The sequence below is a fragment of the Hemiscyllium ocellatum genome, chromosome 50 (assembly GCF_020745735.1).
Source record: "Hemiscyllium ocellatum isolate sHemOce1 chromosome 50, sHemOce1.pat.X.cur, whole genome shotgun sequence".
In the NCBI taxonomy this organism is placed as follows: Eukaryota; Metazoa; Chordata; class Chondrichthyes; order Orectolobiformes; family Hemiscylliidae; genus Hemiscyllium; species Hemiscyllium ocellatum.
This window is the reverse complement of record NC_083450.1, coordinates 7462931-7486193: the sequence shown is the minus strand read 5'-3', so window position 1 is coordinate 7486193 and position 23263 is coordinate 7462931. Positions and strand designations below refer to the sequence as shown.

The window sequence follows — 23263 nt, the reverse complement described above, 5'->3', positions numbered from 1 at the left end:
TCACGGCAGGGGGCTGCCGAGGCTGAGATAGATTTTTTGCTGCTTCTCCAAATCAGGAAGGGAATCGAGGGGAAAGGGGGGCAGCAAAGTGGGAGTGGAGGATGGAGCAGGCTCGAGGGGCCGAATGGCGTGCGTGTCAGGCCCCCCTCCCCCCGCTTTCTGGATTGGAGCATCCCGTCTCAATCCTGCGGGGGTGAAGGTTGTGGGAGAAAGTCCGCAATCCCTGCGTGGCGGAGGGGTCCATTGTTCCACGTTCTCCGTGTGTTCGGCTGTGGTACAGGGCGCGGTTAGGAGTCACGTGTAGGCCCAGACTGGGGGAAAGACTGTAGGATTTCCTCACGCCCCCCCCCCCCCCCGCAATACTCTCTCGAGTTTGGACAATATGAGATGACTCCTCGGTTGCTGCCAGTTTAGAATCCATGTGCGGGTTCGAGCACTTGGATCCTAAATCTAGAGTCTTACAGCACTGAGACAGACCCTTCGGCCCAACTCGTCCGTGCTAACCAGGTTTCCGAAACGGAACTAGTCCCACTTGCCAGCACTTGGCTCATATCCCACCAAAAGCTGGAAGTGTGTTGCTGGAAAAGCGCAGCAGGTCAGGCAGCATTCAAGGAGCAGGAGAGTCAACGTTTCAGGCGTGGGCCCTTCTTCCTGCCCGAAACGTCGATTCTCCTCCTTGGATGCTGCCTGAGCTGCTGCGCTTTTCCAGCAACACATTTTCAGCTCTGATCTCCAGCATCTGCAGTCCTCACTTTCTCCTACAAAATCATCTCCCTCCAAACCCTTCCTATCCATCTCCCCATCCAGATGCCTTTTAAATGCTGTCATTGTACCAGCCCCCACCACTTCCTCTGGCAGCTCATTCCACACACGTACCACCCTCTGTGTGAAAAAGTTGCCCTTTGGGTCCCTTTCCCCTCTCACCCTAAACTTATTCCCCTCTAGTTCTGGACTCCCCCAGGAAAAGACTTTGTCTATTTACCCTATCCATGCCCCTCATAATTTTATAAACCTCTATAAGGTCACCCCCTCAGCCTCCGACGCTCCAGGGAAAACAGCCCCAGCCTGTTCAGCCTCTCCCTGTAGCTCAAACCCCCCAACATCCTGGTAAATCTTTTCTGAACCCTTTCAAGTTTCACAACATCCTTCCTATAGCAGGGAGACCAGAATCGTACACCGTATTCTAAATATAACTCCTCAATATCCTGTATAGCCGCAACATGACCTCCCAACTCCTGTACTCAATACTCTGACCAATAAAGGAAAGCATACCAAACGCTGCCTTCACTATCCTATCTACCTGTGACTCCACTTTCAAGGAGCTATGAACCTGCACTCCAAGGTCTCTTTGTTCAGCAACACTCCCTCGGACCTGACCATTAAGTGTATAAGTCCTGCTAAGATTTGCTTTCCCAAAATGCAGCACCTCGCATTTATCTGAATTAAACTCCATCTGCCACTTCTCAGCCCATTGGCCCATCTGGTCCAGATCCTGTTGTAATCTGAGGTAATCCTCTTCGCTGTCCACTACACCTCTAATTTTGGGGTCATCTGCCAACTTACTAACTGTACCTCTTATGGTCACATCCAAATCATTTATATAAATGGAATATAAATGGGCCCAGCACCGATCCTTGTGGCACTCCACTGGTCACAGGCCTCCAGTCTGAAAAACAACCCTCCACCACAGTGTATCCAGTTGACTCACTGTCCCTGGATCCCATCTGATCTAACCTTCCTGACCAGTGAACGGTCTGGGCCTGAGATCTTGCTGGAGTCCATGCAGACAACAACAACCACCCCTCTGCCTTCATCTAGCCTCCAGGCCCTGGCTGAGCAGATTGTGACAGGAGGCGGCTTGCTGGTGCTCTACAGGAAGCTTGGCTATTTGTGTAGCCCCTGTCACACCTTCAAAATGCTCCCTGCATCCCAACCCCCATACAGTTTGCACTCTGCGTACACAGCAGGATCCCACAAAGAGCCACGAGATAATTGCTGGGATGATGCCTTTTGATCTTTGTAATCTTTGGGTGATTGGGTTCTGGCAGAGGGAGCGTCGATCTGAAATCTCCGTGCTGGTCGGTGTTAGTTGTGTACAAAAACACGCTCTCTCTCCTCTCGCACTCGTGCTCTCGTCTCGTGTGCTCTCTCTCTCTCTCTCTCTGTCTCTTGTCTCACGCTCGGTCTCTCATCTCAATTCGCTCTCTCTCTGTCTCCTCCCCGCTCTCTCTCTCCCTCGCGTCTGGCGCGCGCTCTCTCTCTCTCTCTCTCTCTCTCTCTCTCACTCTCTCATCTGGCACACGCGCGCGCGCTCTCGCTCTCTCTCTCTCTCTCTCTCCTTCCCTCGTCTGGCGTGCGCGATCTCGCTCTCTCCTTCCCTCGTCTGGCGCACGCGCACGATCTCGCGCTCTCCTTCCGTCCGGCGCGCGCGCACTCTCGCTCCCCTGTCTGGCTCACGAGCGCGCTCTCTTGCTATCCCGTCTGGCGTGCGCTCGCTCTCTCCCCGCCGTCTGGCGCTTTGCGCGCTCTCGCTCCCTCGTCTGCCGCCGCGCGATCTCGCTCTCTCCCTCATCTGGCCCGCACGATCTCGCCCTCTCCTTCCGTCTGGCGCGCGCACTCTCGTCAGACGCGTGCGCTCTCTCATCTGGCGCGCACTCTCTCACTCTCATCTGGTGCACGTGCGCTCTCTCGCTTCCCCAACGTCTGGCGCGCGCGCGCGTGCTCTCTCGGTCCCCCGTCTGGCGGGCGCGCTCTCTCGCTCCCTCGTCTGGCGCGCGCTCACTCTCGCTACCCCGTCTGGCGCGCGCTCCCTCTCTCTCTCAAGCTCGTCTGGCGCGTGCGCTCCCTCTCTCTCTCGCGCTCGTCTGGCTCTCTCTCTCTCCCTCCCTCCCCCTCATCTGGCGCGCGCGATCTCGCTCTCTCCCTCGTCGGGCGCGCGCGCGCTCATCAGGCACGTGTGCTCACTTATCTGGCGCGCGCTCTCTCGCTCTCACTCCCCTGTCTGGCACACGCTCCATCTCTCTCGCTCCCTCGTCTGGCGCGCGCACGCTCTCTCGCTCCCTCGTCTGGCGCGCGCACGCTCTCTCGCTCCCTCGTCTGGCGCGCGCACGCTCTCTCGCTCCCTCGTCTGGCGCGCGCACGCGCTCTCGCTCCCTCGTCTGGCGCGCGCACGCGCTCTCGCTCCCTCGTCTGGCGCGCGCACGCGCTCTCGCTCCCCCGTCTGGCGCGCGCGCTCTTTCTTTCTCTCTCTCTCTCGCTCCCCCGTCTGGCGTGCGCGCGTGATCTCGCTCTCTCCCTCCGTCAGGCGCGTGTGCTCTCTCATCTGGCGCGCACTCGCTCGCTCCCCCGTCTGGCGCGCTCTTGCTCTCTCCCTCGTCTGGTGCGTGCTCTCGCTCTCCCGTCTGGCGCGCGCTCTCTCTCTCTCGCTCTCTCCCTCTCTCCCTTGTCTGGCGCGCGCGATCTCGCTCTCTCCTTCCGTCAGGCGCGCATCTCGGAGTCTCGTCTGGCGCACGCACTCTCGTCAGGCGCGTGTGCTCTCTCATCTGGCACGCACTCTCTCGCTCTTGCTCCCCTGTCTGGCATGCGCTCCATCTCTCTCGCTTGCTCTGTCTCTCTCGCTCCCCTGTCTGGTGCGCGCTCTATCTTTCGTTCTCTCATCTGGCGTGCTGTCTCTCTCTCGCTCCCTCGTCGGGCACGCGCACCCTCTCGCTCCCCTGTCTGGAGTGCGCACGCGCCCTCTCGCTCCCCCGTCTGGCGTGCGCACGCTCTCTCGCTCCCCCGTCTGGCGCGCACGCACTCTCTCCTGCTCCCTCGTCTGGCGTGCGCGCACTCTCTCCTGCTCCCCCGTCTGGCGTGCGCGCGCTCTCTCTCGCTCCCCCACCTGGAACGCGCTCCATCTCTCTCGCTCGCTCATCTGGCGCACGTGCTCTCTTTCTCATCTGGCGCGCTCTCTCTCTCTCGCTCCCCCGTCTGGCTCTCGCTCTCTCTCTCTCGCTCTCTCTCTCTCGCTCTCTCTCTCTCTTTCCCCCCCCCACCCCCGTCTGGCACGCGTGCGTGCGCTCGCTCTCTCCCTCGACTGGCGCGCGCGATCTCGCTCTCTCCTTCCGTCAGGCGCGCAATCTCGGAGTCTCGTCAGGCGCGTATCCTCTCTCATCTGGTGCACGGGCGCTCTCTCGCTCCCCCGCCTTGCGCGTGCGCGAAGCTCTCGCTCCCTCGTCTGGCGCGCTCTTGCTCTCTCCCTCGTCTGGTGCGTGCTCTCGCTCTCCCGAGTGGCGCGCGCTCCATCTCTCTTGCTTTCTCGTCTGGCGCGCACTCTCTCTCTCGCTCTCTCGTCTGGCGCGTGCTCTCTCTCTCTCAATCCCCCGTCTGGCGTGCGCTCACTCTCGCTACCCCGACTGGTGCGCGCTCCCTCTCTCTCTCACGCTCGTCTGGCGCGCGCGCTCCCTCTCTCTCTCACGCTCGTCTGGCGCGCGCGCTCCCTCTCTCTCTCACGCTCGTCTGGCGCGCGCGCTCCCTCTCTCTCTCACGCTCGTCTGGCGCGCGCGCTCCCTCTCTCTCTCACGCTCGTCTGGCGCGCGCGCTCCCTCTCTCTCTCACGCTCGTCTGGCGCGCGCGCTCCCTCTCTCTCTCACGCTCGTCTGGCGCGCGCGCTCCCTCTCTCTCTCACGCTCGTCTGGCGCGCGCGCTCCCTCTCTCTCTCACGCTCGTCTGGCGCGCGCGCTCCCTCTCTCTCTCACGCTCGTCTGGCGCTCTCTCTCTCTCCCTCCCTCCCTCCCCCTCATCTGGCGCGCGTGATCTTGCTCTCTCCCTCGTCGGGCGCGCGCGCGCGCTCATCAGGCACGTGTGCTATCTTATCTGGCGCGCACTCTCTTGCTCTCACTCCCCTGTCTGGCACACGCTCCATCTCTCTCGCTCCCTCGTCTGGCGCGCGCACGCTCTCTCGCTCCCTCGTCTGGCGCGCGCACGCTCTCTCGCTCCCTCGTCTGGCGCGCGCACGCTCTCTCGCTCCCTCGTCTGGCGCGCGCACGCTCTCTCGCTCCCTCGTCTGACGCGCGCACGCTCTCTCGCTCCCTCGTTCCCTCGTCTGGCGCGCGCTCGCTCGCTCTCTCTCTCTCGCTCTCTGCCTCGTCTGGCGCGCGCTCGCTCGCTCTCTCTCTCTCTCTCGCTCTCTACCTCGTCTGGCGGGCGCTCGCTCGCTCTCTCTCTCTCGCTCTCTGCCTCGTCTGGCGCGCGCTCGCGCTCTCGCTCCTCTGCCACGCTCTCTGCCTCGTCTGGCGCGCGCTCGCTCTCTCGCTCCTCTGCCACGCTCTCTCTCTCTCTCGCTCTCTGCCTCGTCTGGCACGCGCTCGCTCTCTCGCTCCTCTGCCACGCTCTCTCTCTCTCTCGCTCTCTGCCTCGTCTGGCGCGCGCTCGCTCTCTCGCTCCTCTGCCACGCTCTCTCTCTCTCTCTCGCTCTCTGCCTCGTCTGGCGCGCGCTCGCTCGCTCTATCTCTCGCTCTCTGCCTCGTCTGGCGCGCGCTCGCTCGCTCTCTCTCGCTCTCTGCCTCGTCTGGCGCGCGCTCGCTCTCTCGCTCCTCTGCCACGCTCGCTCTCTCTCTCGCTCTCTGCCTCGTCTGGCGCGCGCTCGCTCTCTCGCTCCTCTGCCACGCTCTCTCTCTCTCTCTCGCTCTCTGCCTCGTCTGGCGCGCGCTCGCTCTCTCGCTCCTCTGCCACGCTCTCTCTCTCTCTCTCGCTCTCTGCCTCGTCTGGCGCGCGCTCGCTCGCTCTATCTCTCGCTCTCTGCCTCGTCTGGCGCGCGCTCGCTCGCTCTCTCTCGCTCTCTGCCTCGTCTGGCGCGCGCTCGCTCTCTCGCTCCTCTGCCACGCTCGCTCTCTCTCTCGCTCTCTGCCTCGTCTGGCGCGCGCTCTCTCTCTCGCTCCTCTGCCGCGCGCTCTCTCTCTCTCTCGCTCTCTTCCCCCTCGTCTGGCGCGCGCTCGCTCTCTCGCTCCTCTGCCACGCTCTCTCTCTCTCTCGCTCTCTGCCTCGTCTGGCGCGCGCTCGCTCTCTTCCCCCTCGTCTGGCGCGCGCTCTCGCTCTCTTCCCCCTCGTCTGGCGCGCGCTCTCGCTCTCCCTCCTCTGCCACGCGCTCTCTCTCTCTCTCGCACTCTTCCCCCTCGTCTGGCGCGCGCTCGCTCTCTCGCTCCTCTGCCACGCACTCTCTCTCTCTCGCTCTCTGCCTCGTCTGGCGCGCGCTCGCTCTCTTCCCCCTCGTCTGGCGCGCTCTCGCTCTCTTCCCCCTCGTCTGGCGCGCGCGCTCTCGCTCTCTTCCCCCTCGTCTGGCGCGCACTCTCGCTCTCCCTCCTCTGCCACGCTCTCTCTCTCTCGCTCTCTTCCCCCTCGTCTGGCGCACGCTCACTCTCTTCCCCCTCGTCTGGCACGCGCTCGCTCTCTTCCCCCTCGTCTGGCGCGCGCTCTCGCTCTCTTCCCCCTCGTCTGGCGCGCGCTCTCGCTCTCCCTCCTCTGCCACGCTCTCTCTCTCGCTCTCTTCCCCCTCGTCTGGCGCGCGCGCCCGCTCTCTTCCCCCTCGTCTGGCGCGCGCGCCCGCTCTCTTCCCCCTCGTCTGGCGCGCGCGCCCGCTCTCTTCCCCCTCGTCTGGCGCGCGCGCCCGCTCTCTTCCCCCTCGTCTGGCGCGCGCGCCCGCTCTCTTCCCCCTCGTCTGGCGCGCGCGCCCGCTCTCTTCCCCCTCGTCTGGCGCGCGCGCCCGCTCTCTTCCCCCTCGTCTGGCGCGCGCGCCCGCTCTCTTCCCCCTCGTCTGGCGCGCGCGCCCGCTCTCTTCCCCCTCGTCTGGCGCGCTCTCGCTCTCTTCCCCCTCGTCTGGCGCGCGCTCTCGCTCTCTTCCCCCTCGTCTGGCGCGCACTCTCGCTCTCCCTCCTCTGCCACGCTCTCTCTCTCTCGCTCTCTTCCCCCTCGTCTGGCGCGCGCTCGCTCTCTTCCCCCTCGTCTGGCGCGCGCTCTCGCTCTCTTCCCCCTCGTCTGGCGCGCGCTCTCGCTCTCTTCCCCCTCGTCTGGCGCGCGCTCTCGCTCTCTTCCCCCTCGTCTGGCGCGCGCTCTCGCTCTCTTCCCCCTCGTCTGGCGCGCGCTCTCGCTCTCTTCCCCCTCGTCTGGCGCGCGCTCTCGCTCTCTTCCCCCTCGTCTGGCGCGCGCTCTCGCTCTCCCTCCTCTGCCACGCTCTCTCTCTCGCTCTCTTCCCCCTCGTCTGGCGCGCGCGCTCGCTCTCTTCCCCCTCGTCTGGCGCGCGCGCTCGCTCTCTTCCCCCTCGTCTGGCGCGCGCGCTCGCTCTCTTCCCCCTCGTCTGGCGCGCGCGCCTGCTCTCTTCCCCCTCGTCTGGCGCGCGCGCCTGCTCTCTTCCCCCTCGTCTGGCGCGCGCGCCTGCTCTCTTCCCCCTCGTCTGGCGCGCGCGCCTGCTCTCTTCCCCCTCGTCTGGCGCGCGCGCCTGCTCTCTTCCCCCTCGTCTGGCGCGCGCGCCTGCTCTCTTCCCCCTCGTCTGGCGCGCGCGCCTGCTCTCTTCCCCCTCGTCTGGCGCGCGCGCCTGCTCTCTTCCCCCTCGTCTGGCGCGCGCGCCTGCTCTCTTCCCCCTCGTCTGGCGCGCGCGCCTGCTCTCTTCCCCCTCGTCTGGCGCGCGCGCTCCCTCTCTCTCTCACGCTCGTCTGGCGCGCGCGCTCCCTCTCTCTCTCACGCTCGTCTGGCGCTCTCTCTCTCTCCCTCCCTCCCTCCCCCTCATCTGGCGCGCGTGATCTTGCTCTCTCCCTCGTCGGGCGCGCGCGCGCGCTCATCAGGCACGTGTGCTATCTTATCTGGCGCGCACTCTCTTGCTCTCACTCCCCTGTCTGGCACACGCTCCATCTCTCTCGCTCCCTCGTCTGGCGCGCGCACGCTCTCTCGCTCCCTCGTCTGGCGCGCGCACGCTCTCTCGCTCCCTCGTCTGGCGCGCGCTCTCTCTCTCGCTCCCTCGTCTGGCGCGCGCTCGCTCTCTCGCTCCCTCGTCTGGCGCGCGCACGCTCTCTCGCTCCCTCGTCTGACGCGCGCACGCTCTCTCTCTCGCTCCCTCGTTCCCTCGTCTGGCGCGCGCTCGCTCGCTCTCTCTCTCTCGCTCTCTGCCTCGTCTGGCGCGCGCTCGCTCGCTCTCTCTCTCTCTCTCGCTCTCTACCTCGTCTGGCGGGCGCTCGCTCGCTCTCTCTCTCTCGCTCTCTGCCTCGTCTGGCGCGCGCTCGCGCTCTCGCTCCTCTGCCACGCTCTCTGCCTCGTCTGGCGCGCGCTCGCTCTCTCGCTCCTCTGCCACGCTCTCTCTCTCTCTCGCTCTCTGCCTCGTCTGGCACGCGCTCGCTCTCTCGCTCCTCTGCCACGCTCTCTCTCTCTCTCGCTCTCTGCCTCGTCTGGCGCGCGCTCGCTCTCTCGCTCCTCTGCCACGCTCTCTCTCTCTCTCTCGCTCTCTGCCTCGTCTGGCGCGCGCTCGCTCGCTCTATCTCTCGCTCTCTGCCTCGTCTGGCGCGCGCTCGCTCGCTCTCTCTCGCTCTCTGCCTCGTCTGGCGCGCGCTCGCTCTCTCGCTCCTCTGCCACGCTCGCTCTCTCTCTCGCTCTCTGCCTCGTCTGGCGCGCGCTCGCTCTCTCGCTCCTCTGCCACGCTCTCTCTCTCTCTCTCGCTCTCTGCCTCGTCTGGCGCGCGCTCGCTCTCTCGCTCCTCTGCCACGCTCTCTCTCTCTCTCTCGCTCTCTGCCTCGTCTGGCGCGCGCTCGCTCGCTCTATCTCTCGCTCTCTGCCTCGTCTGGCGCGCGCTCGCTCGCTCTCTCTCGCTCTCTGCCTCGTCTGGCGCGCGCTCGCTCTCTCGCTCCTCTGCCACGCTCGCTCTCTCTCTCGCTCTCTGCCTCGTCTGGCGCGCGCTCGCTCTCTCGCTCCTCTGCCGCGCGCTCTCTCTCTCTCTCGCTCTCTTCCCCCTCGTCTGGCGCGCGCTCGCTCTCTCGCTCCTCTGCCACGCTCTCTCTCTCTCTCGCTCTCTGCCTCGTCTGGCGCGCGCTCGCTCTCTTCCCCCTCGTCTGGCGCGCGCTCTCGCTCTCTTCCCCCTCGTCTGGCGCGCGCTCTCGCTCTCCCTCCTCTGCCACGCGCTCTCTCTCTCTCTCGCACTCTTCCCCCTCGTCTGGCGCGCGCTCGCTCTCTCGCTCCTCTGCCACGCTCTCTCTCTCTCTCGCTCTCTGCCTCGTCTGGCGCGCGCTCGCTCTCTTCCCCCTCGTCTGGCGCGCTCTCGCTCTCTTCCCCCTCGTCTGGCGCGCGCTCTCGCTCTCTTCCCCCTCGTCTGGCGCGCACTCTCGCTCTCCCTCCTCTGCCACGCTCTCTCTCTCTCGCTCTCTTCCCCCTCGTCTGGCGCACGCTCACTCTCTTCCCCCTCGTCTGGCACGCGCTCGCTCTCTTCCCCCTCGTCTGGCGCGCGCGCTCTCGCTCTCTTCCCCCTCGTCTGGCGCGCGCTCTCGCTCTCCCTCCTCTGCCACGCTCTCTCTCTCGCTCTCTTCCCCCTCGTCTGGCGCGCGCGCCCGCTCTCTTCCCCCTCGTCTGGCGCGCGCGCCCGCTCTCTTCCCCCTCGTCTGGCGCGCGCGCCCGCTCTCTTCCCCCTCGTCTGGCGCGCGCGCCCGCTCTCTTCCCCCTCGTCTGGCGCGCGCGCCCGCTCTCTTCCCCCTCGTCTGGCGCGCGCGCCCGCTCTCTTCCCCCTCGTCTGGCGCGCGCGCCCGCTCTCTTCCCCCTCGTCTGGCGCGCGCGCCCGCTCTCTTCCCCCTCGTCTGGCGCGCGCGCCCGCTCTCTTCCCCCTCGTCTGGCGCGCGCGCCCGCTCTCTTCCCCCTCGTCTGGCGCGCGCGCCCGCTCTCTTCCCCCTCGTCTGGCGCGCGCGCCCGCTCTCTTCCCCCTCGTCTGGCGCGCGCGCCCGCTCTCTTCCCCCCTCGTCTGGCGCGCGCGCCCGCTCTCTTCCCCCCTCGTCTGGCGCGCGCGCCCGCTCTCCCTCCTCTGCCACGCGCTCTCTCTCTCTCTCGCTCTCTTCCCCCTCGTCTGGCGCGCTCTCGCTCTCTTCCCCCTCGTCTGGCGCGCGCTCTCGCTCTCTTCCCCCTCGTCTGGCGCGCACTCTCGCTCTCCCTCCTCTGCCACGCTCTCTCTCTCTCGCTCTCTTCCCCCTCGTCTGGCGCGCGCTCGCTCTCTTCCCCCTCGTCTGGCGCGCGCTCTCGCTCTCTTCCCCCTCGTCTGGCGCGCGCTCTCGCTCTCTTCCCCCTCGTCTGGCGCGCGCTCTCGCTCTCTTCCCCCTCGTCTGGCGCGCGCTCTCGCTCTCTTCCCCCTCGTCTGGCGCGCGCTCTCGCTCTCTTCCCCCTCGTCTGGCGCGCGCTCTCGCTCTCTTCCCCCTCGTCTGGCGCGCACTCTCGCTCTCCCTCCTCTGCCACGCTCTCTCTCTCGCTCTCTTCCCCCTCGTCTGGCGCGCGCGCTCGCTCTCTTCCCCCTCGTCTGGCGCGCGCGCTCGCTCTCTTCCCCCTCGTCTGGCGCGCGCGCTCGCTCTCTTCCCCCTCGTCTGGCGCGCGCGCCTGCTCTCTTCCCCCTCGTCTGGCGCGCGCGCCTGCTCTCTTCCCCCTCGTCTGGCGCGCGCGCCTGCTCTCTTCCCCCTCGTCTGGCGCGCGCGCCTGCTCTCTTCCCCCTCGTCTGGCGCGCGCGCCTGCTCTCTTCCCCCTCGTCTGGCGCGCGCGCCTGCTCTCTTCCCCCTCGTCTGGCGCGCGCGCCTGCTCTCTTCCCCCTCGTCTGGCGCGCGCGCCTGCTCTCTTCCCCCTCGTCTGGCGCGCGCGCCTGCTCTCTTCCCCCTCGTCTGGCGCGCGCGCCTGCTCTCTTCCCCCTCGTCTGGCGCGCGCGCCTGCTCTCTTCCCCCTCGTCTGGCGCGCGCGCCTGCTCTCTTCCCCCTCGTCTGGCGCGCGCGCCTGCTCTCTTCCCCCTCGTCTGGCGCGCGCGCCTGCTCTCTTCCCCCTCGTCTGGCGCGCGCGCCTGCTCTCTTCCCCCTCGTCTGGCGCGCGCGCCTGCTCTCTTCCCCCTCGTCTGGCGCGCGCGCCTGCTCTCTTCCCCCTCGTCTGGCGCGCGCGCCTGCTCTCTTCCCCCTCGTCTGGCGCGCGCGCCTGCTCTCTTCCCCCTCGTCTGGCGCGCGCGCCTGCTCTCTTCCCCCTCGTCTGGCGCGCGCGCCTGCTCTCTTCCCCCTCGTCTGGCGCGCGCGCCTGCTCTCTTCCCCCTCGTCTGGCGCGCGCGCCTGCTCTCTTCCCCCTCGTCTGGCGCGCGCGCCTGCTCTCTTCCCCCTCGTCTGGCGCGCGCGCCTGCTCTCTTCCCCCTCGTCTGGCGCGCGCGCCTGCTCTCTTCCCCCTCGTCTGGCGCGCGCGCCTGCTCTCTTCCCCCTCGTCTGGCGCGCGCGCCTGCTCTCTTCCCCCTCGTCTGGCGCGCGCGCCTGCTCTCTTCCCCCTCGTCTGGCGCGCGCGCCTGCTCTCTTCCCCCTCGTCTGGCGCGCGCGCCTGCTCTCTTCCCCCTCGTCTGGCGCGCGCGCCTGCTCTCTTCCCCCTCGTCTGGCGCGCGCGCCTGCTCTCTTCCCCCTCGTCTGGCGCGCGCTCTCGCTCTCTCTCTCTCTCTCCCTCCTCTGGCGCGCGCTCTCGCTCTCTCTCTCTCTCTCCCTCCTCTGGCGCGCGCTCTCGCTCTCTCCCTCGTCTGGCGTGCGTTCTCTTTCTCTCTCGGCTGGCGCGCGCATCCTCTGTCCCTCTCCCTCGTCTGGCGTGCGCTCTCGCCCTCTTCCTCGTCTGGCGCGCGTGCGCGCTCTCTCCCTCGTCTGGCGCCGCTCGCTCTCTCTCTCGTCTGGCGTGTGCTTTCTTTCTCCCTCGTCTGGCGCGCGCTCTCTGTCTCCCTCCTCTGGCGTGCGCATCACCTGTCCCTCTCCCTCGTCTGGCGCGCTCTCTCGCCATCTCCCCCATCTGGACGCATGCGCGCGCTGGCTGCCTCATCTGGCGCGCGCGCTCTCTCTCTCTCCCTTGTCTCGCACGCGCTCTCGCTCTCTCTCTTGTCTGTCGCGCGCTCTCTGTCTCCCTCCTCTGGCGCGCGCTCTCTCCCCCTCCTCTGGCGCGCGCTCTCTTTCTGTCTTGGCTGGCGCGCACATCACCTGTCCCTCTCCCTCGTCTGGCGCGCGCTCTCGCCCTCTTCCCCCATCTGGACGCATGCGCGCGCGCTCTCTCTGCCTCGTCTGGCACGCGCGCTCTCTCTCTCCCTCGTCTGGCACACATTCGCTCTCTCCCTCTGCCTCATCTGGCGCGCGCGCTCTCTGTCTCCCTCGTCTGGCGTGCGCTCTCGCTCTCTCCCTCGTCTGGCGTGCGCTCTCTTTCTCTCTCGGCTGGCGCGCGCATCCTCTGTCCCTCTCCCTCCTCTGGCAGGCGCTCTCTGTCTCCCTCCTCTGGCGTGCGCATCACCTGTCCCTCTCCCTCGTCTGGCGCGCTCTCTCGCCCTCTCCCCCATCTGGACGCATGCGCGCGCGCTCTCTCTGCCTCATCTGGCGCGCGTGCTCTCTCTCTCCCTCGTCTCGCACGCGCTCTCGCTCTCTCCCTTGTCTGTCGCGCGCTCTCTGTCTCCCTCCTCTGGCGCGCGCTCTCTCCCCCTCCTCTGGCGCGCGCTCTCTTTCTGTCTTGGCTGGCGCGCGCATCACCTGTCCTTCTCCCTCGTCTGGCGCGCGCCTACGCCCTCTCCCCCATCTGGACGCATGCGCGCGCGCTCTCTCTGCCTCGTCTGGCGCGCGCGCTCTCTCTCTCTGCCTCGTCTGGCGCGCGCGCTCTCTCTCTGCCTCGTCTGGCGCGCGCGCTCTCGGTCTCTGCCTCGTCTGGCACGTGCCTCGTCTGGCGGGCGCGCTCTCTCGGTCTCTGCCTCGTCTGGCGGGCGCGCTCTCTCGGTCTCTGCCTCGTCTGGCGGGCGCGCTCTCTCGGTCTCTGCCTCGTCTGGCGGGCGCGCTCTCTCGGTCTCTGCCTCGTCTGGCGGGCGCGCTCTCTCGGTCTCTGCCTCGTCTGGCGGGCGCGCTCTCTCGGTCTCTGCCTCGTCTGGCGGGCGCGCTCTCTCGGTCTCTGCCTCGTCTGGCGGGCGCGCTCTCTCGGTCTCTGCCTCGTCTGGCGGGCGCGCTCTCTCGGTCTCTGCCTCGTCTGGCGGGCGCGCTCTCTCGGTCTCTGCCTCGTCTGGCGGGCGCGCTCTCTCGGTCTCTGCCTCGTCTGGCGGGCGCGCTCTCTCGGTCTCTGCCTCGTCTGGCGGGCGCGCTCTCTCGGTCTCTGCCTCGTCTGGCGGGCGCGCTCTCTCGGTCTCTGCCTCGTCTGGCGGGCGCGCTCTCTCGGTCTCTGCCTCGTCTGGCGGGCGCGCTCTCTCGGTCTCTGCCTCGTCTGGCGGGCGCGCTCTCTCGGTCTCTGCCTCGTCTGGCGGGCGCGCTCTCTCGGTCTCTGCCTCGTCTGGCGGGCGCGCTCTCTCGGTCTCTGCCTCGTCTGGCGGGCGCGCTCTCTCGGTCTCTGCCTCGTCTGGCGGGCGCGCTCTCTCGGTCTCTGCCTCGTCTGGCGGGCGCGCTCTCTCGGTCTCTGCCTCGTCTGGCGGGCGCGCTCTCTCGGTCTCTGCCTCGTCTGGCGGGCGCGCTCTCTCGGTCTCTGCCTCGTCTGGCGGGCGCGCTCTCTCGGTCTCTGCCTCGTCTGGCGGGCGCGCTCTCTCGGTCTCTGCCTCGTCTGGCGGGCGCGCTCTCTCGGTCTCTGCCTCGTCTGGCGGGCGCGCTCTCTCGGTCTCTGCCTCGTCTGGCGGGCGCGCTCTCTCGGTCTCTGCCTCGTCTGGCGGGCGCGCTCTCTCGGTCTCTGCCTCGTCTGGCGGGCGCGCTCTCTCGGTCTCTGCCTCGTCTGGCGGGCGCGCTCTCTCGGTCTCTGCCTCGTCTGGCGGGCGCGCTCTCTCGGTCTCTGCCTCGTCTGGCGGGCGCGCTCTCTCGGTCTCTGCCTCGTCTGGCGGGCGCGCTCTCTCGGTCTCTGCCTCGTCTGGCGGGCGCGCTCTCTCGGTCTCTGCCTCGTCTGGCGGGCGCGCTCTCTCGGTCTCTGCCTCGTCTGGCGGGCGCGCTCTCTCGGTCTCTGCCTCGTCTGGCGGGCGCGCTCTCTCGGTCTCTGCCTCGTCTGGCGGGCGCGCTCTCTCGGTCTCTGCCTCGTCTGGCGGGCGCGCTCTCTCGGTCTCTGCCTCGTCTGGCGGGCGCGCTCTCTCGGTCTCTGCCTCGTCTGGCGGGCGCGCTCTCTCGGTCTCTGCCTCGTCTGGCGGGCGCGCTCTCTCGGTCTCTGCCTCGTCTGGCGGGCGCGCTCTCTCGGTCTCTGCCTCGTCTGGCGGGCGCGCTCTCTCGGTCTCTGCCTCGTCTGGCGGGCGCGCTCTCTCGGTCTCTGCCTCGTCTGGCGGGCGCGCTCTCTCGGTCTCTGCCTCGTCTGGCGGGCGCGCTCTCTCGGTCTCTGCCTCGTCTGGCGGGCGCGCTCTCTCGGTCTCTGCCTCGTCTGGCGGGCGCGCTCTCTCGGTCTCTGCCTCGTCTGGCGGGCGCGCTCTCTCGGTCTCTGCCTCGTCTGGCGGGCGCGCTCTCTCGGTCTCTGCCTCGTCTGGCGGGCGCGCTCTCTCGGTCTCTGCCTCGTCTGGCGGGCGCGCTCTCTCGGTCTCTGCCTCGTCTGGCGGGCGCGCTCTCTCGGTCTCTGCCTCGTCTGGCGGGCGCGCTCTCTCGGTCTCTGCCTCGTCTGGCGGGCGCGCTCTCTCGGTCTCTGCCTCGTCTGGCGCGCGCGCTCTCTCTCTCCCTCGTCTGGCGCGCGCGCTCTCTCTCTCCCTCGTCTGGCGCGCGCGCTCTCTCCCTCTCTCCCTCGTCTGGCGCGCTCTCTCTCTCTCTCTCCCTCGTCTGGCGCGCTCTCTCTCTCTCTCTCCCTCGTCTGGCGCGCTCTCTCTCTCTCTCTCCCTCGTCTGGCGCGCTCTCTCTCTCTCTCTCCATTATCTGGCGCGTTCTCTCTCTCTCCCTCCTCTGGTGCGCACGCTCGCTCTCTCCCTCCTCTGGCGCGCACGTTCTCCCTCTCCCTCGTCTGGCGCGTGCTCGCTCTCTCCTTCCTTTGGTGCTCGTTCATTCTCTCCCTCGTCTGGCGCGCGCGCTCTCTCTCTCCCTCGTCTGGCGCGCGCGCTCCCTCTCTCCCTCGTCTGGCGCGCTCTCTCTCTCTCTCTCTCCCTCGCCTGGCGCGCGCGCTCCCTCTCTCCCTCGTCTGGCGCGCGCGCTCCCTCTCTCCCTCGTCTGGCGCGCGCGCTCCCTCTCTCCCTCGTCTGGCGCGCGCGCTCCCTCTCTCCCTCGTCTGGCGCGCTCTCTCTCTCTCTCTCCCTCGTCTGGCGCGCTCTCTCTCTCTCTCTCCATTATCTGGCGCGCTCTCTCTCTCTCTCTCCATTATCTGGCGCGTTCTCTCTCTCTCCCTCCTCTGGCGCGCGCGCTCGCTCTCTCCCTCCTCTGGCGCGCACGTTCTCCCTCTCCCTCATCTGGCGCGTGCTCGCTCTCTCCTTCCTTTGGTGCTCGTTCATTCTCTCCCTCGTCTGGCGCGCGCGCTCTCTCTCTCCCTCGTCTGGCGCGCGCGCTCTCTCTCTCCCTCGTCTGGCGCGCGCGCTCTCTCTCTCCCTCGTCTGGCGCGCGCGCTCTCTCTCTCCCTCGTCTGGCGCGCGCGCTCTCTCTCTCCCTCGTCTGGCGCGCGCGCTCTCTCTCTCCCTCGTCTGGCGCGCGCGCTCTCTCTCTCCCTCGTCTGGCGCGCGCGCTCTCTCTCTCCCTCGTCTGGCGCGCGCGCTCTCTCTCTCCCTCGTCTGGCGCGCGCGCTCGCTCTCTCCCTCGTCTGGCGCGCGCGCTCGCTCTCTCCCTCCTCTGGCGCGCACGTTCTCCCTCTCCCTCATCTGGCGCGTGCTCGCTCTCTCCTTCCTTTGGTGCTCGTTCATTCTCTCCCTCGTCTGGCACGCGCGCTCTCTCTCTCCCTCGTCTGGCGCGCGCGCTCTCTCTCTCCCTCGTCTGGCGCGCGCGCTCTCTCTCTCCCTCGTCTGGCGCGCGCGCTCTCTCTCTCCCTCGTCTGGCGCGCGCGCTCTCTCTCTCTCCCTCGTCTGGCGCGCGCGCTCTCTCTCCCTCGTCTGGCGCGCGCGCTCCCTCTCTCCCTCGTCTGGCGCGCGCGCTCTCTCTCTCCCTCGTCTGGCGCGCGCGCTCTCTCTCTCCCTCGTCTGGCGCGCGCTCCCTCTCTCCCTCGTCTGGCGCGCGCGCTCTCTCTCTCCCTCGTCTGGCGCGCGCGCTCTCTCTCTCCCTCGTCTGGCGCGCGCGCTCTCTCTCTCCCTCGTCTGGCGCGCGCGCTCCCTCTCTCCCTCGTCTGGCGCGCTCTCTCTCTCCCTCGTCTGGCGCGCGCGCTCTCTCTCTCCCTCGTCTGGCGCGCGCGCTCTCTCTCTCCCTCGTCTGGCGCGCGCGCTCTCTCTCTCCCTCGTCTGGCGCGCGCGCTCCCTCTCTCCCTCGTCTGGCGCGCTCTCTCTCTCTCTCTCCATTATCTGGCGCGCTCTCTCTCTCTCTCTCCATTATCTGGCGCGTTCTCTCTCTCTCCCTCCTCTGGTGCGCACGCTCGCTCTCTCCCTCCTCTGGCGCGCACGTTCTCCCTCTCCCTCATCTGGCGCGTGCTCGCTCTCTCCTTCCTTTGGTGCTCGTTCATTCTCTCCCTCGTCTGGCGCGCGCGCTCTCTCTCTCCCTCGTCTGGCGCGCGCGCTCTCTCCCTCTCCCTCATCTGGCGCGTGCTCGCTCTCTCCTTCCTTTGGTGCTCGTTCATTCTCTCCCTCGTCTGGCGCGCGCGCTCCCTCTCTCCCTCGTCTGGCGCGCGCGCTCCCTCTCTCCCTCGTCTGGCGCGCGCGCTCCCTCTCTCCCTCGTCTGGCGCGCGCGCTCCCTCTCTCCCTCGTCTGGCGCGCGCGCTCCCTCTCTCCCTCCTCTGGCGCGCGCGCGCTCGCTCTCTCCCTCCTCTGGCGCGCACGCTCGCTCTCTCCCTCCTCTGGCGCGCACGCTCTCTCTCTCCCTCCTCTGGCGCGCACGCTCGCTCTCTCCCTCTCCCTCATCTGGCACGTGCTCGCTCTCTCCCTCCTTTGGTGCTCGTTCGTTCTCTTCCCCCGTCTGGACGCGCTCTCGCTCTCTCTCTCTCTCTCTGTCTCTCTCTCTCTCTCTCTCTCTCTCCATTATCTGGCGCGCACTCTGTCTCCCTCGTCTGGCCGCGCTCTCTCTCTCTCTCTCTCTCTCTCTCTCTCTGTCTCTCTCTCTCTCTCCATTATCTGGCGCGCACTCTGTCTCCCTCCTCTGGCGCGCACGCTGGTTCTCTCCCCCTCGCTCTCTCTCCCTCGCCTGGCGCGCGCGCGCTCTCTCTCCCTCGCCTGGCGCGCGCGCGCTCTCTCTCCCTCGCCTGGCGCGCGTTCGCTCGGTCCCTCGTCTGGCACGCGCTCTCTGTCTCCCTCCTCACTCTCTCTCTGTTTTCTGGGGTGCGCTTTATTTCTCTCTCGGCTGGCGCGTGCATCCTCTGTCCCTCTCCCTCCTCTGGCGGGCGCTCTCTGTCTCCCTCCTCTGGCGGGCGCTCGCTCGCTCCGCCGTCTGGACGCGCGCTCGCGCTCTCTCTCTCCCTCGTCTGTCTCTCTGTCTCTGTCTCTCTCTCTCTCTCTCTCTCTCTCTCCCCATTATCTGGCGCGTTCTTTCCCTCTCCCTCGTCTGGCACACATTCGCTCTCTCCCTCTGCCTCATCTGGCGCGCGCGCTCTCACTCTCTCCCTCGTCTGGCGCGCGCTCTCGCTCACTCTCCTCTGGCATGTGCTCTCTTTCTCTCTTGGCTGGCGCGCTCATCCCCTGTGCCCCTCCCTCATCTGGTGCGCGCACTCGCCCTCTCCCTCGTCTGGTGCGCACTCACACTCTCTCCCTTGTCAGGCGCGCGCTCTGTCTCCCTCGTCTGGCCGTGCTTTCTCTCTCTCTCTCTCTCTCTCTCTCTCTCTCTCTCTCTCTCTCTCTCTCTCTCCATTATCTGGCGCGCACTCTGTCTCCCTCCTCTGGCGCGCACGCTGGTTCTCTCCCTCTCCCTCATCTGGCACGTGCTCGCTCTCTCCCTCCTTTGGTGCTCGTTCGTTCTCTTCCCCCGTCTGGACGCGCGCTCTCTCTCTCTCCCTCGTCTGGCGCGCGCTCTCTCTCTCCCTCGTCTGGCGCGCTGTCTCTCTCTCTCTCTCTCCATTATCTGGCGCGTTCTCTCTCTCCCTCCTCCTGCGCGCGCGCACGCTCGCTCTCTCCCTCCTCCTGCGCGCACGCTCGCTCTCTCCCTCCTCTGGCGCGCACGCTCGCTCTCTCCCTCTCCCTCATCTGGCACGTGCTCGCTCTCTCCCTCCTTTGGTGCACGCCCGCTCTCTCTCCGTCATCTGGCGCGCGCTATCTCTCTCCCTCGTCTGCGCGCGCTCGTTACGTCCCCTGTCTGGACGAGTGCGTGCTCTCTCTCTCTCCCCCGACTGGTGCACGCGCGCTCTCTCAATCCCTTGTCTGGCGCGCGCACTCTGTCTCCCTCCTCTGGCGTGCGCTCTCTCTCTCTCTCCCTCATCTGGCGCCCTCTCTCCCTCGTCTGGCTCCGTCTCTCTTGGCTGGCGCGCTCATCCCCTGTGCCCCTCCCTCATCTGGTGCGCACTCTCGCCCTCTCCCTCGTCTGGCGCGCGCTCGCTCTCTTCCCCCATCTGGACGCGCACGAGCGCTCTCTCTGCCTCACCTGGCGTGCGCTCTCTCTCTCTCGCTCTCCATTATCAGGCGCGTTCTCGCTCTCTCCCTCCTCTGGCGCGCTTTCACTCTCTCCCTCTTCTGGCGCGCGCTCGCTCTCTCCCTCCCTCATCTGGCACACATTCGCTCTCTCCCTCTCCCTAATCTGGCGCATGCTCGCTCTCTCCCTCCTTTGGTGCGCTTTCGTTCTCTCCCCCGGCTGGACGCGTGCGCGCTGTCTCGCTTGTCTGGTGCGTGCCCGCTCTCTCTCCCTCGTCTGGCGTGCGCTCTCTCTCTCCCTCGTCTGCGCGCGCTCGTTCTGTCCCCCGTCTGGACGAGTGCGTGCTCTCTCCCTCGACTGGTGCGCGCGCGCTCTCTCCCCCTCGTCTGGTGCTCTCTCACCCTCCCCCTCGTCTGGCGCGCGCTGTCTCCCTCGTCTGGCGCGCGCTGTCTCCCTCGTCTGGCGCGCGCTGTCTCCCTCGTCTGGCGCGCGCTGTCTCCCTCGTCTGGCGCGCGCTGTCTCCCTCGTCTGGCGCGCGCTGTCTCCCTCGTCTGGCGCGCGCTGTCTCCCTCGTCTGGCGCGCGCTGTCTCCCTCGTCTGGCGCGCGCTGTCTCCCTCGTCTGGCGCGCGCTGTCTCCCTCGTCTGGCGCGCGCTGTCTCCCTCGTCTGGCGCGCGCTGTCTCCCTCGTCTGGCGCGCGCTGTCTCCCTCGTCTGGCGCGCGCTGTCTCCCTCGTCTGGCGCGCGCTGTCTCCCTCGTCTGGCGCGCGCTGTCTCCCTCGTCTGGCGCGCGCTGTCTCCCTCGTCTGGCGCGCGCGCTCGCCCTCTCCCCCTCGCCTGGCGCGCGCGCGCGCTCGCCCTCTCCCCCTCGCCTGGCGCGCGCGCGCGCTCGCCCTCTCCCCCTCGCCCTCTCTGTCACCCTCCTCTGGCGCGCGCTCTCTGTCACCCTCCTCTGGCGCGCGCTCTCTGTCACCCTCCTCTGGCGCGCGCTCTCTGTCACCCTCCTCTGGCGCGCGCTCGCTCTCTTCCCCCGTATCTGGCGCACGCGCGCTCTCTCTCGGTCTCCCTCCCTCGCCTGGCGCGCGCATCCTCTGTCCCTCTCCCTCCTCTGGCGCGCGCACTCTCTGTCTCCCTCGTCTGGCGCGCGCGCGCTCTCTCTCTTTCCCTCGTCTGGCGCGCGCTCTCTCTCTCTCTCTCTCTCCCTCGTCTGGCGCGCGCTCTCTCTCTCTCTCTCCCCCGTCTGGACGCGTGCGCTCTCTCTCCCTCCTCAGGCGTGCGCTCTGTGTCTCCCTCCTCAGGCGCGCGCTCTCGCTCTCTCCCTCCTCTACGTGCGCTCTCTTTCTGTCTCGGCTGGCGCGCGCATCCCCTGTCCCTCTCCCTCGTCTGGCGCGCAATCTCGCTCTCTCCCTCGTCTGGCGCGTGCTGTCTGTCTCCCTCCTCTGGGGCGCTCTGTCTGTCTCCTCTGGCACGCGCTCTCTCTCTCCCTCGTCTGGCGCGCGGTCTCTGTCTCCCTTGTCTGGCGCGCACTCTGTCTCTCTCTCCCTCGTCTGGTTCCCTCCCTCCCTCCCCCTCTCTCTCCCTCCCCCTCTCTCTCCCTCCCCCTCTCTCTCCCTCCCCCTCTCTCTCTCCCTCCCCCTCTCTCTCCCCCCCTCTCCCCCCCTCTCCCCCCCTCTCCCCCCCTCTGGACTGAGGCTCAGATACATTCCCACTCTCACCGTCTCTCTCTCTCCCAGGAATCTGGTCAATCCGAGCTGCTGTCAAGCGTGACCCCTCCTTAATCGAGTATTGGTTTCACTGGGGTTGGCAGGAAAGGGGGAGGGAAAACTCCGAGAAACCTATAAAATTCCAACCGGAATGGAGACACGGGGAGGATTTTCCCGATGGGTTTGGTGTTCAGAATCGAAGGCTCATGCACTAAAGGAGGCTGGACCTTTGGAAAAGGGATTGAACGATAAGTAGACCCCTGGGTAGTGTTGTAGAGCAGAGAGACCGAGGGGCTCAGGGACATAATTCTTTTGAAGTTTGCGTCACAGGGTGGCTAAGGAGGTGTTTATAACACGTTTGCCTTCATCGCTCAGACCTTTGAGTACAGGAGTTAGAGACGTCATGTTGGGGTTGTACAGGACATTGGTGAAGCCTCGTCTGGAGAACTGTGTCCAGTTCCGGTCGCCCTGTTACAGGAAGGAGGTTATTAAACTGGAGAGGGGTCAGAAGAGATTGACCAGGATGTTGCTGGGAATAGGGAGGGGGGAGAAATGGTTGAGTTAGAAGGAGAGGCTGGGTCATTTCTCTCCTGGAGTGGAGGAGGGTTGAGGGGGTGACCTTTTTGAGAGATTTAACAAATCTTGAAGGGGCATGGTCAGAGGTCACCAGGTCAGAGTCCAGCAAGCTTTTGGAGCATTGCCCCTTCCTCAGGGGAGGGGGGGCCTGGGTAGGGTGAATAGACGAGGTCTTTTCCCCAGGGTGGGGGAGTCCAGAAGCTCGAGGATTGGGATGGGGGGGGGGTAAGTGAGTGGAGGGGCAACTATTCCACACAGAGGGTGGTACGTGTGTGGAATGAGGTGCCAGAGGAAGTGGCGGGGGCTGGTACACTGACAGCATTGAAAACTTGGGAATTATGGATAGGGTTTGGAGGGAGATGGGACAAGTGCTGGCAAATGGGACTAGATTGGATTGGGATATCTATACACGTTGGGCCGAAGGGTCTGTTTCCGTGTTGCGTGACTCTCTGAAGGCCAGCAGTGCATTTCCTTTCCGAGTGATGTTCTGTGCCTGTCGTGGCCAACGTTCTGTGATTGATATAATGAAAGAGCCCTCTGTACAGTAACACGCTGTCCCCCCTCCTCCTCTGCACTGACCGTTTCAAATAAGTCACTAATTCTCCTCCCTTCTCGTCTGCTTCTCCCTGTTTTTCGTTGTTAACTCCGTGTCATCCTCCCTGAAGCCACTGCCCCTATCTAACCTTTGCGAGTTCTCTCTCTTCTCTCTCTCTCTCTTCTCTCTCTCTCTCTTTCTCTCTCTCTCTCTCTCTTTTCTCTCTCTCTCTCTCTCTCTTTTCTCTCTCTCTCTCTCTTTTCTCTCTCTCCTTCTCTCTCTCTCTCTCTCCTTCCTTCTCTCCTTCTCTCTCTCTCTCCTTCTCTCTCTCTCTCTCCTTCTCTCTCTCTCTCTCTCTCTCTCTCTCTTTCCTCTCTCTCTCTCTCTTTCCTCTCTCTCTCTCTCTCTCTTTCCTCTCTCTCTCTCTCTCTCTTTCCTCTCTCTCTCTCTCTCTCTTTCCTCTCTCTCTCTCTCTCTCTTTCCTCTCTCTCTCTCTCTCTCTTTCCTCTCTCTCTCTCTCTCTCTTTCCTCTCTCTCTCTCTCTCTCTTTCCTCTCTCTCTCTCTCTCTCTCTTTCTCTCTCTCTCTCTCTTCTTCTCTCTCTCTCTCTTTCTTCTCTCTCTCTCTCTTTCTTCTCTCTCTCTCTCTCTCTCTCTCTTTCTTTTCTCTCTCTCTCTCTCTCTCTCTGAGACCATGTGTTGCTTGCCCTTCCTCGCTGTGCCTTTGCGTTGTCTGTTCGGTGTGACCCCGGCAACGCCGCTGTTGCTCCCCTCCTCACCTTCACTTGATGCCGGAAGACGGAGGAGCTGATTGAGACCACTCAGCCCGCGTCAGGTTCTGCACAGCACGGCACAGCTCAGGCCTTTCTGCCCACCTGGCCCGTGCCAACCACACCATTCCATTTGACACATGAAAACTCTGTGCCCTCCGCATCCCTCTATCCACCTGCCCGTTTCATATCTCTGTCAAGGTGCCTCTGAAATGTTGCTATCACATCCACCATGGCACCCCGACACTGCAGAAGCAGGCCATTCGGCCCATCGAGTCCACACTGACCCTCTGAAGAGCTTCCTCCCCCACCCCGTCCAATAGCCCTGTTAACCCACCCTAACTTGCACATCCCTGGGCACTATGGGACAATTTAGCATGGCCAATCCACCCTAACCTGCACATCCCTGGGCACTACGGGACAATTTAGCATGGCCAATCCACCCTAACCTGCACATCCCTGGGCACTATGGGACAATTTAGCATGGCCAATCCACCCTAACCTGCACATCCCTGGGCACTACGGGACAATTTAGCACGGCCAATCCACCCTAACCTGCACACTTTGGGACTGTGGGTGGAAACCGGGGCACCCAGAGGGGGACACGGTGTGGAGAATGTGCCAACTCCATACACACAGTCGCCCCGAGGGGGGAATCGAACCCAGGTCCCTCGTGCCGTGAGGGAGCGGTGGTCACCACTGAGCCTCTGTGTTCTTCTGATAGCATATCCCCGGCACTCTGTTGTAAACTGAATGTCCAGCCTGTCCTCTCAGCCGATACCCTCTGAAACCCGGCAACGTCCCGGTAACCCGTTTCTGTGCCCCCTCAGAAGCCTCCCATTCCTGCCTTCCCCTCCCCTCGATCCCCATCCTGATTTACAAATC

General features: G+C 66.1%; 2 protein-coding genes across 3 annotated transcripts in view; one reads left to right on the top strand and one right to left on the bottom strand.

The window, feature by feature from the left end:
- LOC132805506 (uncharacterized) lies at positions 1-22304 on the bottom strand. Its single transcript, XM_060820619.1, has 4 exons — positions 22260-22304; positions 21981-22022; positions 12898-14782; positions 1-185 (listed from the first exon to the last, which is right to left on the bottom strand). The coding sequence occupies exons 1-4, from the start codon at positions 22302-22304 to the stop codon at positions 1-3; spliced, it is 2157 nt and encodes a 718-aa protein (XP_060676602.1).
- Positions 1-23263, top strand: part of cers2a (ceramide synthase 2a) — a 49224-nt gene that overhangs the window by 1670 nt on the left and 24291 nt on the right. The gene's annotated exons all lie outside the window — the stretch shown is intronic.

What these genes read in the sequence shown, in the direction of transcription:
- LOC132805506 (XM_060820619.1), bottom strand. Translation starts at nt 22,304, where the DNA reads ATGGTCTCAGAGAGAGAGAGAGAGAGAGAGAAAAGAAAGAGAGAG. An exon ending in GAAAGAGAGAGAGAGAGAGG is followed by an intron (nt 14,783 to 21,980) that starts AAAGAGAGAGAG and finishes CCGCCAGACGAG; the next exon opens with GCAGAGACCGAGAGAGCGCG. An exon ending in GCGCCCGCCAGACGAGGCAC is followed by an intron (nt 186 to 12,897) that starts GTGCCAGACGAG and finishes TCACCCCCGCAG; the next exon opens with GATTGAGACGGGATGCTCCA.